The sequence below is a fragment of the Macadamia integrifolia genome, chromosome 10 (genome assembly GCF_013358625.1).
Source record: "Macadamia integrifolia cultivar HAES 741 chromosome 10, SCU_Mint_v3, whole genome shotgun sequence".
Taxonomy (NCBI): Eukaryota; Viridiplantae; Streptophyta; class Magnoliopsida; order Proteales; family Proteaceae; genus Macadamia; species Macadamia integrifolia.
The window spans coordinates 2889903-2904284 of record NC_056566.1 but is presented as its reverse complement, the minus strand read 5'-3'; the positions used below and the strand labels follow the sequence as shown (position 1 = coordinate 2904284).

General features: G+C 37.3%; 1 protein-coding gene across 1 annotated transcript; it reads right to left on the bottom strand.

Moving 5' to 3' along the window:
- Positions 1–8806: 8806 nt before the first annotated feature.
- Positions 8807–10326, bottom strand: LOC122090912 (chalcone synthase 1-like). Its single transcript, XM_042660676.1, has 2 exons — positions 10086–10326; positions 8807–10002 (listed from the first exon to the last, which is right to left on the bottom strand). Exons 1-2 carry the CDS (start codon positions 10261–10263, stop codon positions 9011–9013), a joined length of 1170 nt encoding a protein of 389 aa, XP_042516610.1. The 5' UTR covers positions 10264–10326; the 3' UTR covers positions 8807–9010.
- Positions 10327–14382: the final 4056 nt, after the last annotated feature.

The following is a 14382-nucleotide window of genomic DNA, read 5'->3' as shown; positions in this document are numbered from 1 at the left end:
TTAGAACCATCCTATAAGACCTTGAAGGTATGAAGAATGGGTTGGAAAAAGCCCCATTTGAATCCCTAAAGAATGGAGGAAGTTGGAAAAAAACGGTTGTTTTCCCGCCAAGACCGGTGGGTGGAACCGGTGGACCCCTACCCGCCTGTGGGCACCCACCTGAGAGGGCAGGGCCTTCTAGCCCAACCGGTGGGCGAAACCGGTGGGTACAACTGACGGGCCCCTACCCGTCGGTCCAAACCGGTGGGCCAGACAGCCCACCTGTCTGACCCACCTGAGTGGCCCCAAAGGTGACTCTTACGTCCGATTGGACCCAAATCGGATGTGCGACCTTCTTTTAACGTTCTAGACATGATTTTGTCATCGGACCGTGTTAATTTTGATTCCAAAATGGTGAAGTACTAACCCCACTCAATTATGTTAGGTTCACCAAATCCTACCCATTTCGCACCGGATCTCACCCGTACCGAACGAGAATCCTTGTACGCTACAGGTAAGTGGGGAGAGGACGTTTGGCCTTGTTTCAAGGCATTGTTTGGAATTCATTTAATTATATCTAGTCTAGTCATGCCATCATGAATATGCTATATAGATTAGTCATTCATCACATTGTTATGCATGTGCGCTATGTTTACCTTCTAAATGTCAATTAAATGAGATGTTTATATGTTGAATGTGGACATCATGGTGTATGATGCATTGATAGACTAGATGTCATAGACGGCTTGGAAACGAGTGCATTGGTGGCCCGTGGAATGGGACGCGATGGCACTATGCAATCGTACTATTGTCATATAGGAGAATGCAGTATTAGGATTTTCACCATCCCGTGCTACGACCCTTCCCAACAGGGGTTAAGGTGTTGGGTTATCATTTGGGGGGAAGCAGTGGTCGCGGTTGTTGGGTCACTGTGGCGGTTAGACATAACGCCCGACGGGTCAATAGGACAGTCGGCAACCCCGGTGGTACATTCAAGAGGGCCAATCGTACTGCTTTTAAATTACTGGAGTCAGCACCTTTATTTTCAGTCATTTACATTTCTGTTGAGAGCCGGTGGACGGCATTGTCTTTAATTTTCCAAGTACTCACGGTGGGCCTTCTCCGACAGCCCTATGGGCGTATCGCGGGAGGGAGTTCGCGGCTCGTACCCGGAGTATAGGCGCACTGTCACTGTAGTAGCACTAAAACCAAGGACTTAGTAATGTTGCTTAGGTGGATGTGATTTAAAATGTATAGCATGGCATGTAGTGCATATGATTGTGTTTTGATGTGTGGACTGCTGTGTGGTCCATCTTACCACTTACAGAGCCAGCGAGCTCATCCCACGGGTACCCCCTTTTTAGGTGATTTTACAGGTCATACATCTGAGGAGCACGGGGTGGGTCCCACAGTCGAATTTCCTGAAGAGGACTGGTGGACCCCTATGGAGTTAGAGCACGGCGCTGATTGCTCGTGTGAGAGTTGTGCTACGGGACCGCAGTTCTGAGGCCATGCTGAGCTCCACTTCGGAGGCTGAGCTGAGCTCTACTATGTGATGCCGAGCTGGGCTCAACCCTTGATGCCGAGCTGAGCTCTAGCCTTTGTCACCGAGCCGAGCTGTGTACTTTGATTATTCTCAGGTAAAACTTAGTCTTCCGCTGATCTGATGAGCTTATATTAGTTGTGTGTATGTTGTGGTGGAATACAATATCTGATGATCCTGGCAGGTTTGGGTTAATCGGTGTTAACCCGGTCACTGGCCCGGTTCTGTGAGAATGGGGTGTGACACATTCGGCCTCAAAAATCTAACTGGTGGGCCAACTGGTGGGCCAGATAGCCCATCGGTCCAACAGGCAAGCCCCTACAGGTGGGTAGGTTTGCCCGTCGGTTTAACAAGCGGGCCCTTATTTGTGGGTAGGTTCACCCGTCGATCTTCGCTTGCCTGTTGGAATTAAGGTTCTGCCCTAACAGGTGGGCCCCTACAGGGTGGGTGGGTTTGCCTATCGATCTTCGCCCACCTGTTGGTGCTAAAATTGATTTTCTCCCTTGAAACACTCCTCAACCTTGAGAAAACCAAATGGGGCTGTTCCAATCATATTTTCCATTCATTTAAGGTCTCATAAGAAGATTCTAACCTAGATCTAAGTTAGATTTAGTGATTGAAAAGTAATCTTACCTTCTTTGCTCAAGAACTCTTCCAAAATCCCAAAATCACCTCTTAACTCAAGAAATCACTAATGCTTCTCAAATCTTGCAAACACTTCTTTAAACCTTCAAAATCAACACATAGACCATCTATTAAACCTTAGATTCATCATCTTAAGTGGGATTAGCACGATCTCAAGGAACTTTACCCAAATCAAGTGTTTCACTTGGGGTTTTGTAAAAGTTTAAAAAGTATAGCCTTCGCTCACCTCAAATCATAGGTCTCATGTTGGGGATCACTTTTTCGGTGCCGGAATGAGAAGATCAAACATCGGCATCGCTTAAAATCATTTCTTCCTCTTTTTCTTTTCCTTTCTTCATCTTTGTTCTCTTTTCTTCCTTTCTTTTCTCTCTCTTCTTTACTTCTCACCCACTCTTAAAGGCATTAAATGAGAAAAAAAAAAAACTATAAGTACTATTTATACTAGATCATATTTAGTAACCACATTGGTAGGTCACACTGGTGGGCGGATTTTCCCACCTGTGACCGCCCACCTGTTGGTCAAAACTTAGCTAAACAATTGAGATTTCAATGGAATTCGACTCTCGACATGTATCTCACTCTTAGCACAAGTTATATAATATGTATACACTTTAGGATACGGCTACATACTAGCATTACCCATACATGGCCTTATGATACGTGCATGTACACGGCTTGGGTACTCCCGTCTTCTTTGACATTGACTCGGACTTATCTGGCCAACCTGTGTTCAAAGTCACCCTTGCCATCATGGTCCATAGGGAACCCGCCTTAACCCTCTCTGGTTCGAATCCTGCATGGTTAAACCAGGTCAACCGTGTAAGTAAATCAGGTTTTAAAAGTAGGGTATCACAATACCTCCTACACCCACTTAGGTCAACGCATAGTGTGCACCACAGTTAACACACCCCCACTATTTATGAGATTCCGCTTTATTAAGAGTATAACTCATCCTCATATCTTTCTGGTGGTACTACTTTCCTATCTAACCAGAATAAGAACTTAATTAGTAGTACTAGACAAGTCATCCACTGACTTCATTTGTACCTTTTGAACCTAATTCAGGATTTTACTTATTCATATAGGTTGGGTGTCCATCACATGACCTATGACACAGGCTTTAAGCTCATTCCTTTAGATAAATCATGAATAACCTTTATAGGCATTGATTTTGCAAACATATCTACTAAGTTATTTTTTTATTTCACAAAATCTATAGCTATAATTCCTTCATTTATATATTGTCTTACAAGGTTATGCCTAAGACGAATATGTCTCATTTTTCCATTGTATACCCTGCTCTTTGCTTTAGCTATTGCTTCCTGGCTATCATGATGAAGTGATATAAAGGCACTGGTTTAGACCACAATAGAATATCTGCCATTAAACTTCTAAGCTATGTAGCTTTAGTTTCGATTTTTTCTAAAACAATGAATTCTGCTTCCATGGTGGATCCTGTTCCATAGGATTATTTTACCGATTTTCATGAAATCATTCCACCTCCCAGTGTGAACACATATCCACTAGTTGCCAATGACTCATTAGTGTCTGATATCCAATTAGCATCACAATAACTTTCTAAAACATTAGGGTTTTCGCTATAGTGAAGTCCATAATTTATTGTACCCTTTAAATATCTCATTAGCCTGTCAAGGGCATGCCAATGCTCTTTGCTTAGATTATGAGTTTGTTAACTCAGTTTTTTAACTGCTAATGAGATATTAGGCCTAGTACAATTTATCAAATATGAAACAGAGCCTATGATTTGTGAATATTTTTTTTGATTTACAGGTTCAGCCAAATACTTCTGTAAATGGCATCACATTTCTAAAGGTATCCTAATAATTGGTAAGTCAAAATAACTATACTTTTTAAGCATGTTCTCAACATAATGTGCTTGAGATAAAATTATATCTCTTTCTTTTCTGATGATCCTGATTTCAAAAATCACATTAGCCTCACCCATATCTTTTTATCAAAATTGGACATAAGAAATTTTTTAGTTTGATTAACTATGTCCAAATTTATACCCATTATTAACATATCATCCATATAAAGTAAGATGAAAACACCTTTACCAAAATTGAATTTACTGTATAAACAACTTTTGACATCATTCACAACAAATCCACTTAATAGTAGTACCATATCAAGGTTTGCATGCCATTGTTTTGATGCTTGTTTTAAGCCATACAAAGACTTAACAAGCTTACACTCTTTATTTTCTTTTTCAGGAACAATATAATATTCTGGTTGCTTAATATATATTTCTTCTTCTAAGTCTCAATTTAGGAAAGTTGTTTACATATCCATTTGGTGGGTCACCAAATTATAGATGGAAGCTATAGCAATCATAATTCTTATAGTAGTGATTCTAACTACTGGAGCAAAAGTGTCAAAATAATTAATGTTTTTATTTTGTCTAAAGCCCTTGATTACAAGTCTAGTTTTAAACTTATTCAGTGATCCATCCGATTTTAATTTCTTTCGAAATATCCACTTAGTGTCTAACACTTTAAACCCTAGTATCAAGTTAACTAATTCCCAAGTATGATTAGCCAAAATGAAATCTATTTCATTTTTTATAGCTTCCTTCCAAAATATTGCATCTTGAAATGTTATAGCATCTTTATATATAAGAGGGTCATTGTCTACTAGATAGATAAGCCAATCATCATCTGAATAAGTAAACTTCTTTTGTCTCTTATTCCTTTTTAATTGACTTGCTCCATTTTCACTAGGTGTAGGACCAGATTCTTTTGACACATTTTGTCCTAAGTTTAAATCATCATTAAGATCCTTATTTTCTAATAATTTTGTCTTAAAAGGAAATATATTTTCAAAAAATTCAATATCCCTGGATTCCACTATATTGTTTTTTTCATATACTTCATATATGGTTTTAAGAACCATACAACGGTATCCAGAACTATGCTTTGCATATCTAATAGATATATAATCAAAATTCTTAGGACCAACCTTTCTTTTCTTTGGTTCTATTATTGCCATTTTAGCTAAGCAACCTTATACTCTTAAATGATTTAAACCAGATTATCTACCAAACCATAATTCAAATGGTAACATACCGGTCTTCTTGTAGGGTATCATATTTAAAATATAACAAGCAGATAGAATTGCTTCCCCCCACAAGTCAAGTGGAAATTTTGAACTAATTAACACAGAATTTATCATTTCTTTTAATGTTCGGCTCTTCCTTTTGGCTATACCATTTGATTCACGTTGATAGGGAGGTGTAATTTCATGTATGATGCTAAAGTATCCTGAACCTCTATCAGTTTTAAGTCTTTTAATTTTCTTTCCTAGTTGAATTTCAACTTCAGTTTTGTAAGATATGAAAACATTTCCTGCTTCATGCTTAGAATTAAGTAAATAAATCATAATATACCTTGAATAATCATCAATAAATGTCATAACATATTTCTTACCACCTCTTGATTCACAAGACTTAAAGTCATATAGATCACCATGTATAAGATCAAGAAGACTACTTTGCCTTGTTACAAATTTATGTGGTTTTTTGGTAAACTTTGTCTCTATACAAGTTGAATATTTATTCAATGATGATTTAATGTTCCATTTAATTAAACCTAATGTACAGATTTTAGAAACGTAAGGAGCACTACTATGACCTAATCTATCATGCCATAATTCAAAAGAATCCATAAAGTAAACAGAAGCACTAGATTTTTTATTCATTATTTCAGAAACACTTAATACAAATAGACCATCACTCAAATAGCATTTTTCAACAAATGCATCATTCTTCAATAAATATCAGACTCAAAAGATAGTTTCATTCCAGTCTTATTCAAGAGTGGTCCTTATACCAAGTTTCGACGAATATCCGGAACATAAAGCACATTATCTAAAACCAAAGTCTTTCCCAAAGATAGTTTCGATATGACTTGCCCTTTGCCTATGACACTTGAAGTTTGGGAGTTTCCCAAAAAGACCTTATCACCAGATGTGATAGGAAAATAGTTGATAAATACATTTCGATCTCTACTAATGTGTCTAGTGGTACCTGTATCTATTATCCATTTTTTAGGATTTTCAACTATATTGACTTTAGTAATCATAGCAGTGAAGATGTCACTTTCAAGTAAATTAATCTTTATTTTATCCGACATCTTCTTCCTGTTCTGACACTCATTCTTAAAATTACCATTTTTTCCACAAATGAAACATTTACTCTTCTTCTTCTTAAAGGTTTTGTTTTTCTTGATTTGAAGACCTTTCTTGAATTGATTTTGCTTGCCAGTTTCAATAATGTTAGCCTTCAATTTTTTAGAGGTACTTGCCTCAACTTTATCCTTTGCCTTGTTCCTTTCCTCAATTTTAATTCGAACCGCCACTTGTTCGAATGTCCACTCCTTCCTCTTGTGTTTCATTGTTAAATTGAAATCATTCCAAGAGGAAGGTAGTTTTTTAATTAAGGAATTGATAACAATTGCATCTGGAAAAATGATATTCTCTTTTGCCAATTTACCAACCAAGACCTGGAACTTATCAATTTTGGGTGATATGTCTTCTCCCTCAACCATAACAAAATTGAGAAAATATACCACCACATACTTGCTACTCCCTGCATCATCAAGGGTATGCTTCTTTGTTTGTATTTCACTTTCTCCATGTAACATTTTATTTTGCTTAGTTGTTTGGTTGTTTTAACAAAACATGATGGTTAATTTAGGGAAGAATTGAGGACTATAGAGGCTGTCCAATAGTCTATTCAATAACTTACTCCTATTATGTAGTTATGTAGTTATATAGTTAAATCCTTCCATGTTTAATGCCTCATTTAATTTGATACAAGATTGAAGTGTTTATCAAAAAAAAAAAATTTCAGTAAGCATACGAATAAACTACTGATTGTTAAGCGGTTCTGGTTTTAGAAAGTATAACCGTTTAGTAAATGGTTTGATTTAGATTTCAGCTAAATAAATATGAACCAAACCGAACTGATCCATATACACTAAAACCGAACCAATTAACACCCTTACTCCCAACCCACCACCCTCTTTTCCTCGTGTTGAATTCGATGTAACTACAATGATGAGGATTTGGTATGACCATTTTGAATCCTATTTTGATTCGTGGAGTATTATTTATTTACTTAATTTACTTAATTTCCCTAATTTGATTAGATCTTTCTTTCTTCCCCTTTCTACTTAGCTATTCCAACTAGATTTCCTTAAATTATATGGAACAATTTCAAATTATTTCCAAAAATAAAAAGACTGTTAAAATCAGATCTAGGGATCAACTACCTTCATTACAACGCAGTTGCAAGGTTCATACTAGTTAAAGTTTCCACAAAATAAGGGTTGCAGAGGGGTGGACATGGTAGGAATTAACAACGTCCTAGATCAAAGATTTGCAAAAGAAAATGAAAGAAAACACACACACACACACTATTTCAGTAAGGAAATTACAGAACCTTCACTACTAATCTCCTCACTCACCTCCTCACGAGATAACCCTTATATATAATGTCTCGCGCATTACAATGAAGAACCTAATTAATCCCAAAAAATATAAAATTAGCCCTAATAAATGATTCCCAAAACAAAGTTCAAGCTGAGGGCCTCCTCCCCCTACCGCCATTATTTGGAAAAAATCACAATGGCAGTGATATCATACATGTTGACACTTTGGGATCATAAAGCTAAGAATATGAAGGATTGCATCTATCCAAAAGCTGAATTTGGACAAAGATTCCAATCCAAATGCTGTTATTGGAGCCGTCTTTTTGGCACACTAAACTAGATTGTGAGAAACTGTGATCAGAATCAATCTGAGGCTGGAGAAGCTTAGCCAAAGATGCACACTAAGTACAAACCAAGGTTAGATCCATAGTAATCTAGGCCTAAAGAGTTCTTTATTCATTGGCAATCAGATGTTGTAGGCCAAAAGAGTTCATTTCTCATCAGCAAGCAGTTCTCACGCACAGGCCTTCGTATATAAATGTGTGTGTGCTAGCATGGTTCTAGTATTTGTATTGGATCGGATCGGTTGAATCGGTAGATTTGTATCTATATTGGCAGAGACTGATATTAATTCTTGGTCAATATGATACCGATCCACTGATATGGAATAGAGTAACTATGTAAATTAAAAATTTATTTTGAGACTAGTGAGAGGATGATGGGTGAACGGTCCTTATTAAATGAGAAGAAAGAACAGCATGAGAGTGTCTTGATGACACTTCTGCAAGTGTATTTATATTGGCAATCTTCTAGCCGGCGGCACCCTCCAATGAGCCTTATCATCGGCTTCCTCCATCGACGGCAATTGATTCATGTCGAAACCTCTCGTTGGCGCCTCTAATTACTTGAAGAACTTGCTTCAAAATTCCCTTCAATATCTTAGAATTTCCATTAAAGAAAACCCACAGTGGACCTTTATAATAAGGGTAAAATCGTCTTTACATTTTCAAAAACTAAAATCAATCTTACGGTGTTAGGTTGGGTGAGTTCAAATGTAATAAACGAAACTCGAGGTGAGAAGATGTAATAAAGGCAAACACGAGGGGAGGTGAATGTAAATTTCCTGTTAAAAAAGTATTATTGTCCTGCACATGTCTCGAGAACATATAAATAACAATATTTAACCTTATTAAAAAAAAAAATTTTTGATGCCTTATTAATGAAAAAAAAACCTTACAAATCATTTGACACTTTCATGGGGTGTCAATAAGAAAATCCCAAATATGACATTTTTGCTCAACACTACCACACACGCTTAAAGCATAGCAAGAGAAATTAAAGATGATAAAATTAAGGGAACCATGAATTGTGTTTCCTGTATGGATTGGTGTTTCTAGGCAGCGACGCTATGTAGTACCACGGTCTCGACGGTTAACCCTGGTCCGAACCCAAACAGAACACCCCACTCGAGCCCTTCACCGGTGGTCTTCAACCCTTCCTCGGCAGACTTCTTCCTCATCTCATCCAAGATGAATAGCACACAAGCACTGGACATATTTCCATACTCGCTGAGTATGTGCCTTGTGGCCCTTAGTTTCTCCGCTTTAAGGGCTAGCTTCTCTTCAACCTGGTCTAAGATAGCTGGTCCACCCGGGTGGGCGATCCAAAAGAGGGAGTTCCAATCAGAGATACCCAGTGGCTCAAATGCCTCAGTAAGGCTCTTCTCAATGTTCTTGGAGATCAGGCCTGGAACATCCTTAAGGAGATGGAAAGTGAGACCAACCTCTCTGAGATGTCCATCAATGGCACCATCACTGTCAGGGAGAATGGTTTGGGCTGCAGAGACCAACTCAAACAAGGGCTTCTCAACATTAGGTACTGGGTCAGCCCCAATTATGATTGCAGCTGCACCATCTCCAAACAGAGCCTGACCCACGAGACTGTCAAGGTGGGTATCACTTGGACCGCGGAAGGTCACGGCTGTGATCTCAGAGCAAACTACAAGAACACGAGCACCTTTGTTGTTCTCAGCAAGGTCCTTGGCCAGACGAAGGACCGTGCCACCTGCGAAGCATCCTTGTTGGTACATCATGAGTCTCTTCACAGAGGGTCGGAGGCCAAGGAGCTTGGTGAGCTGGTAATCACATCCAGGCATGTCAACACCACTGGTGGTACAGAAGACCAAGTGGGTTATCTTAGATTTGGGTTGTCCCCATTCCTTGATGGCCTTCACGGCAGCTTCTTTCCCTAACTTGGGCACCTCAACAACCACCATATCCTGCCTAGCATCCAATGAAGGAGCCATGTATTCACACATGCTTGGGTTCTCCTTCAAGATCTCCTCATTCAATAGCATGTAACGCTTCTTAATCATGGATTTGTCACCTGTAATCCATCCAATTTCCAATTATTTAAGAAACCCAAGAGACAGAGAGAGTAGAAATTAAATCGAAGGGTTGGGTACTTACACATGCGCTGAAACTTCTCCTTGAGCTCTGTCTTGTGTTCACTCTTGGTGATGCGGAAGTAGTAGTCTGGGTAAGTGCTCTGGTCGACACAGTTCGGGGGAGTGGCAGTTCCGATGGCCATGACAGTGGCAGGGCCTTCAGCCCTTTGAGCCTTGCGGATGGCATCAACGTTCACCATTTCGTTGGTCGGAGCAGAGAGAGAAATTGGTCACAAGGGATTGTCGATTTGTTGTTGATGTGTCGAGAACTTCGAGCCTTTTAAATAGGGAGTGAGAGCTGAGGAGTTAGTTGGGTATCACATGCCAAGCTGAATCTGCTACCAACCTGTTCATTGTCCATCGATATGGGAATTGGTTTGCGCGTGACAAAAATAAAGAAGGGTAGAAACCAGAAAGGAGGATATTAGGGGGCGGCCCGGTTTATGAATATAATAATTGCGTCACCGAAGGGGATGGAAAGTTTGGAACACGAAACATACCATCGCCCGATTTAGATACTCTTTAATTTTTTTATTCTGCTATTTTTTTGTAATTCTCTTTGTGCATATGGTATTTGTATAAATTTTTAAATCGAACGATTTTATAATTTTAAGGCATTTGAGGGGTTAAAATGGATTTGAATTCTAAAAACTTTTACAATCATTAGACTTTGAAAATGTACAAATGTCGCATGAGAGAATTGCACAATTAAGAATGATTCATTGGCCTCCTACTTTAACAAGTAGAACCATTACCAACTATTAAGCAATTGGGGGCAAGTTGACCCCAATCCTGTGCGTACTGAAGATGCCTTCGTTTGTATTCTCGTTAGTCCATGTGTCTGGCGATTTCTATGTCTTGCAGATAGGATTTTTTCTTAGAAAAGATAGAAGGAAATGAATAATTTAAAAATTTTGCAATAAAATAACATAAAGAAAAGTTTTTTATTTTTTTATTTGTTTTAGTGAAGTGATTTAAGATTAAGATAATGACGAAGAAGGAAGGACCGATTATGTGCTAAAAAGTGAGCTGTAATATGGACCAAGATTCTAAGAGGGTAGATGTACTTTAAATATCTCAAGACGTCTTATTTGTGAGGTATTGGTCCTTGCCAGTTGAGCACTTGAGCTACCCTGTGGGATTTAAAAAATTTGAACCATTTTTTTGTATATGCATGTTATCTAACACATGGTCAGTCATATGATTAAGAATTTAAGATTAAAGAAAGTGTTTTCTATCTGAACGTGGCCCACCTAGACACAAGAGTGACGCAGGGCAGTTCTCGAAAAGAAAACTCCCGCCTAGACACAGGAGTGTGTGTGGCACAAGGCTGTTCTCGAAAAGAAAATTTGTCCCTTAAGATTATGCATAAAATTTGATGTGAACCCAAATCAAGAGAGTACAACCATTTTGACAGGTGGAACAGATGAAAAACAACAGCCCTCTACATGGCCTATCAAGATGAAAATGGAGGAACAACTTCCTCCCCTACGGATGAATGTATTACTCTCATAGAACTTACCAGATGCATGTTGCATTTTTGATGTCTTATGCTATTTGTATGGCAACCATTTTGTAAACCCTGATGTATCCTACATATGATCTCCTATGTATGGTTCCTTCATTATTAGAATTTTCACAGTATTAAAGTACCCTTGCTTATTAAGGACTTTTCTACTTTATAAGAAAATACTCTTCGATATTTATTGTTTGGGAAAGAAGAATGCTACCTGCACCTTGTCACTACCCCATGAAATGATCACTCTGTCCCATATAAAATGAAAAATCTTGCCTTTATCAAGATCCTACAAGTTTTTTCATATTGGTTTTCGCATTGGTGTAGGAACCAAACGAGCTGCGCTCACCTTCTTTAAAGTACAGTATTTCTTAATAGATAAGAGGTTTGAAAACATAATCTCTACTACCATGTGGTTCATGGCATTAAAGCTATGTTTAGAAGCCAAGATCCAACATATATATATATATATATATAGTGTCTTAATAGATAAATATTCTTACAGAAATTTAGTTCCAATCCTCGATTACAGGCTATTTAATTCACAAATAATGGTGAAATTAACATTACTAGGCTCTCTTTTGATTGTAGAAGTTAGGAATCAACTTGATTTTACCAAAAATAAATAAAGATTAGAATGTCTTATCGGAGTTCTCGGTAAATGTTTTGCAATCACAATTCACAAATTGTGTTATGTGATCATATTAAGCTTATTGATAGGTAGTATTGATCAAATTGGATAACATATTGACCCTATATAGTCGACAAATTTTTTTACTATCATATTAGTACCTTACAAATATAATGTGTATCAATTGTATCAAGAGATATTTCGCATACCTAAAACTTTGGTACAATTTTTTTTTTTTTTTTTTAATACCCCTTTGTTAGGAAACTTTGTTACCACATTTTTTTTTGCTAACATTTGTTACCACATGATTAGTCAATAAAAGTTCTCATTAGCCATCTTGTAAAAAAGATTTAAATGTTTGGACCCACACTTAAGTTTTATTTGTATTAGTCTAATTAAGTCTGAAGAAAATGCATTCAACTCGTACTAGGTTAATTTGGAATGTGCAAACACACATAAATTATGTTTTAAATTTATGAGTAAAAAGGAATAATATAAACATGATTACAAATTTAGCATATTTATTACTGCAAAAAAAAAAAAAAAAAAAAACCTGTTAATGCACGATTCCACTCTGTACGGTCTTGCATAGCACGGATTAAAAATTGACCTGGAAAGAGCTCCGGGAGAAAGGCTCCGATGCCTAAATAAGGTCTTACCTTAAAAGAGATGAAACGTAGAGTATTTAATACATGGAGGGTCTTACCTTTCAATTTTGCTAAGTGTCCCTTATATAGATATTGGTTGTCCCTCTTATTGGCTAGGCTATCATTTTCGTGGTCAACATGGACTCTTTGCCCATTGATGAGCTCGTCCTTTTAATTTACTGAGTTGGCTGATCTCATAACAGTAACTAGTTAACCCCATAACGGCTAATTCAATTCAACAATCGTTAGTTAAAAAAACCACCTAACTCAAGTCTGATTAAATTAGATGGGTATGGTTAAGCCTAGAGGTGGTTATAGACATTACCATCTTTTGATGACATGGATGCTCTATATCACATGGGGACGAGATGTATGATTGAGACGTGGGCATACCAGCATAGCAGGTGCGAATGGTCAAGGTAAAGTGGTTCATGCTGAGTTGTGTCGTTACTGGTCCTTCCCCATACCTTCTTGGCATATGGTGGTCGGGTTGTATACTATCGATCAACTTGGTCAAGCTATATCCCTTCTACCAATGATGGGCCAGAGGTGGTATATCATGACCTAAGTTGAACAAGATTTAACAAATCATATTGATATACATAAAAATGATATGCCAATGAGCAGTCAATAGGTGGCAGAAGATTAGACATATAAAAGAGATTGAGTTAAATCCAATAAAGCCCGCTTGGAGACGGAATCCTCAATGGCAAAGTTGCAACAGGACTCAGACTTCTTAGAAAGATCAAACTACTCAATAAAATAGTCATATTGGGATCAAACTCTCCATTTCCACATAAGATAGCTCGTATGAATAACGGATATGACTCAAGTTCCTCCCTAACTAAGTAGGTCTCAATTCCATACTAGATTCCTAATCAAAGACAAACTCGCCAAATCAAGCAAGACTCTGCTGCCTCTATCCTATAAATAGGAAGGGGAGGCACCCAGGTACTTCACTTCCGTTTTTTCATAGTCTATTTCTTTTTTTGTATCTTCATCTTACGAGTCCGCTTCAGGCCTCTTTCTCACTTCTCAATATGTAGTCATCCAATTGGACAAAATCATATTTAGGACACAACACCCAACTAAAAAAAAAAAAACAATTAATTACCTTAAAAGAGAAGAGAAAAATTAATGCAAAAAAGGAAAATGAAAGTAAAAGTTTTTTTTTTTTTTTTGTTTCAAATTTAAAAAAAAAAAAAATCTCTATGGTGATATTATAATATTTCACATTAAAGAGCAATTAGAATTAGAGTATATCATATATTAAATAAAATGAGACAAGGTAATTTTAAACTTATATTATTATTTTTTATCCAAATTAATATATGTTGTTATTCTATACTTAATGGTCATCAACATCCATAATATATAATAGAATTATAGTATCTGGGCAGAATCACAACAAAAAAATTCTCATGGAAAAAGACTGAATTGCTGTAAAAAAAAAATTCAATATTTATTTTCTTTTCAAAGTTATCATACTTTAGTTCAATATAAAATAAGCCCATGGATAATTTGG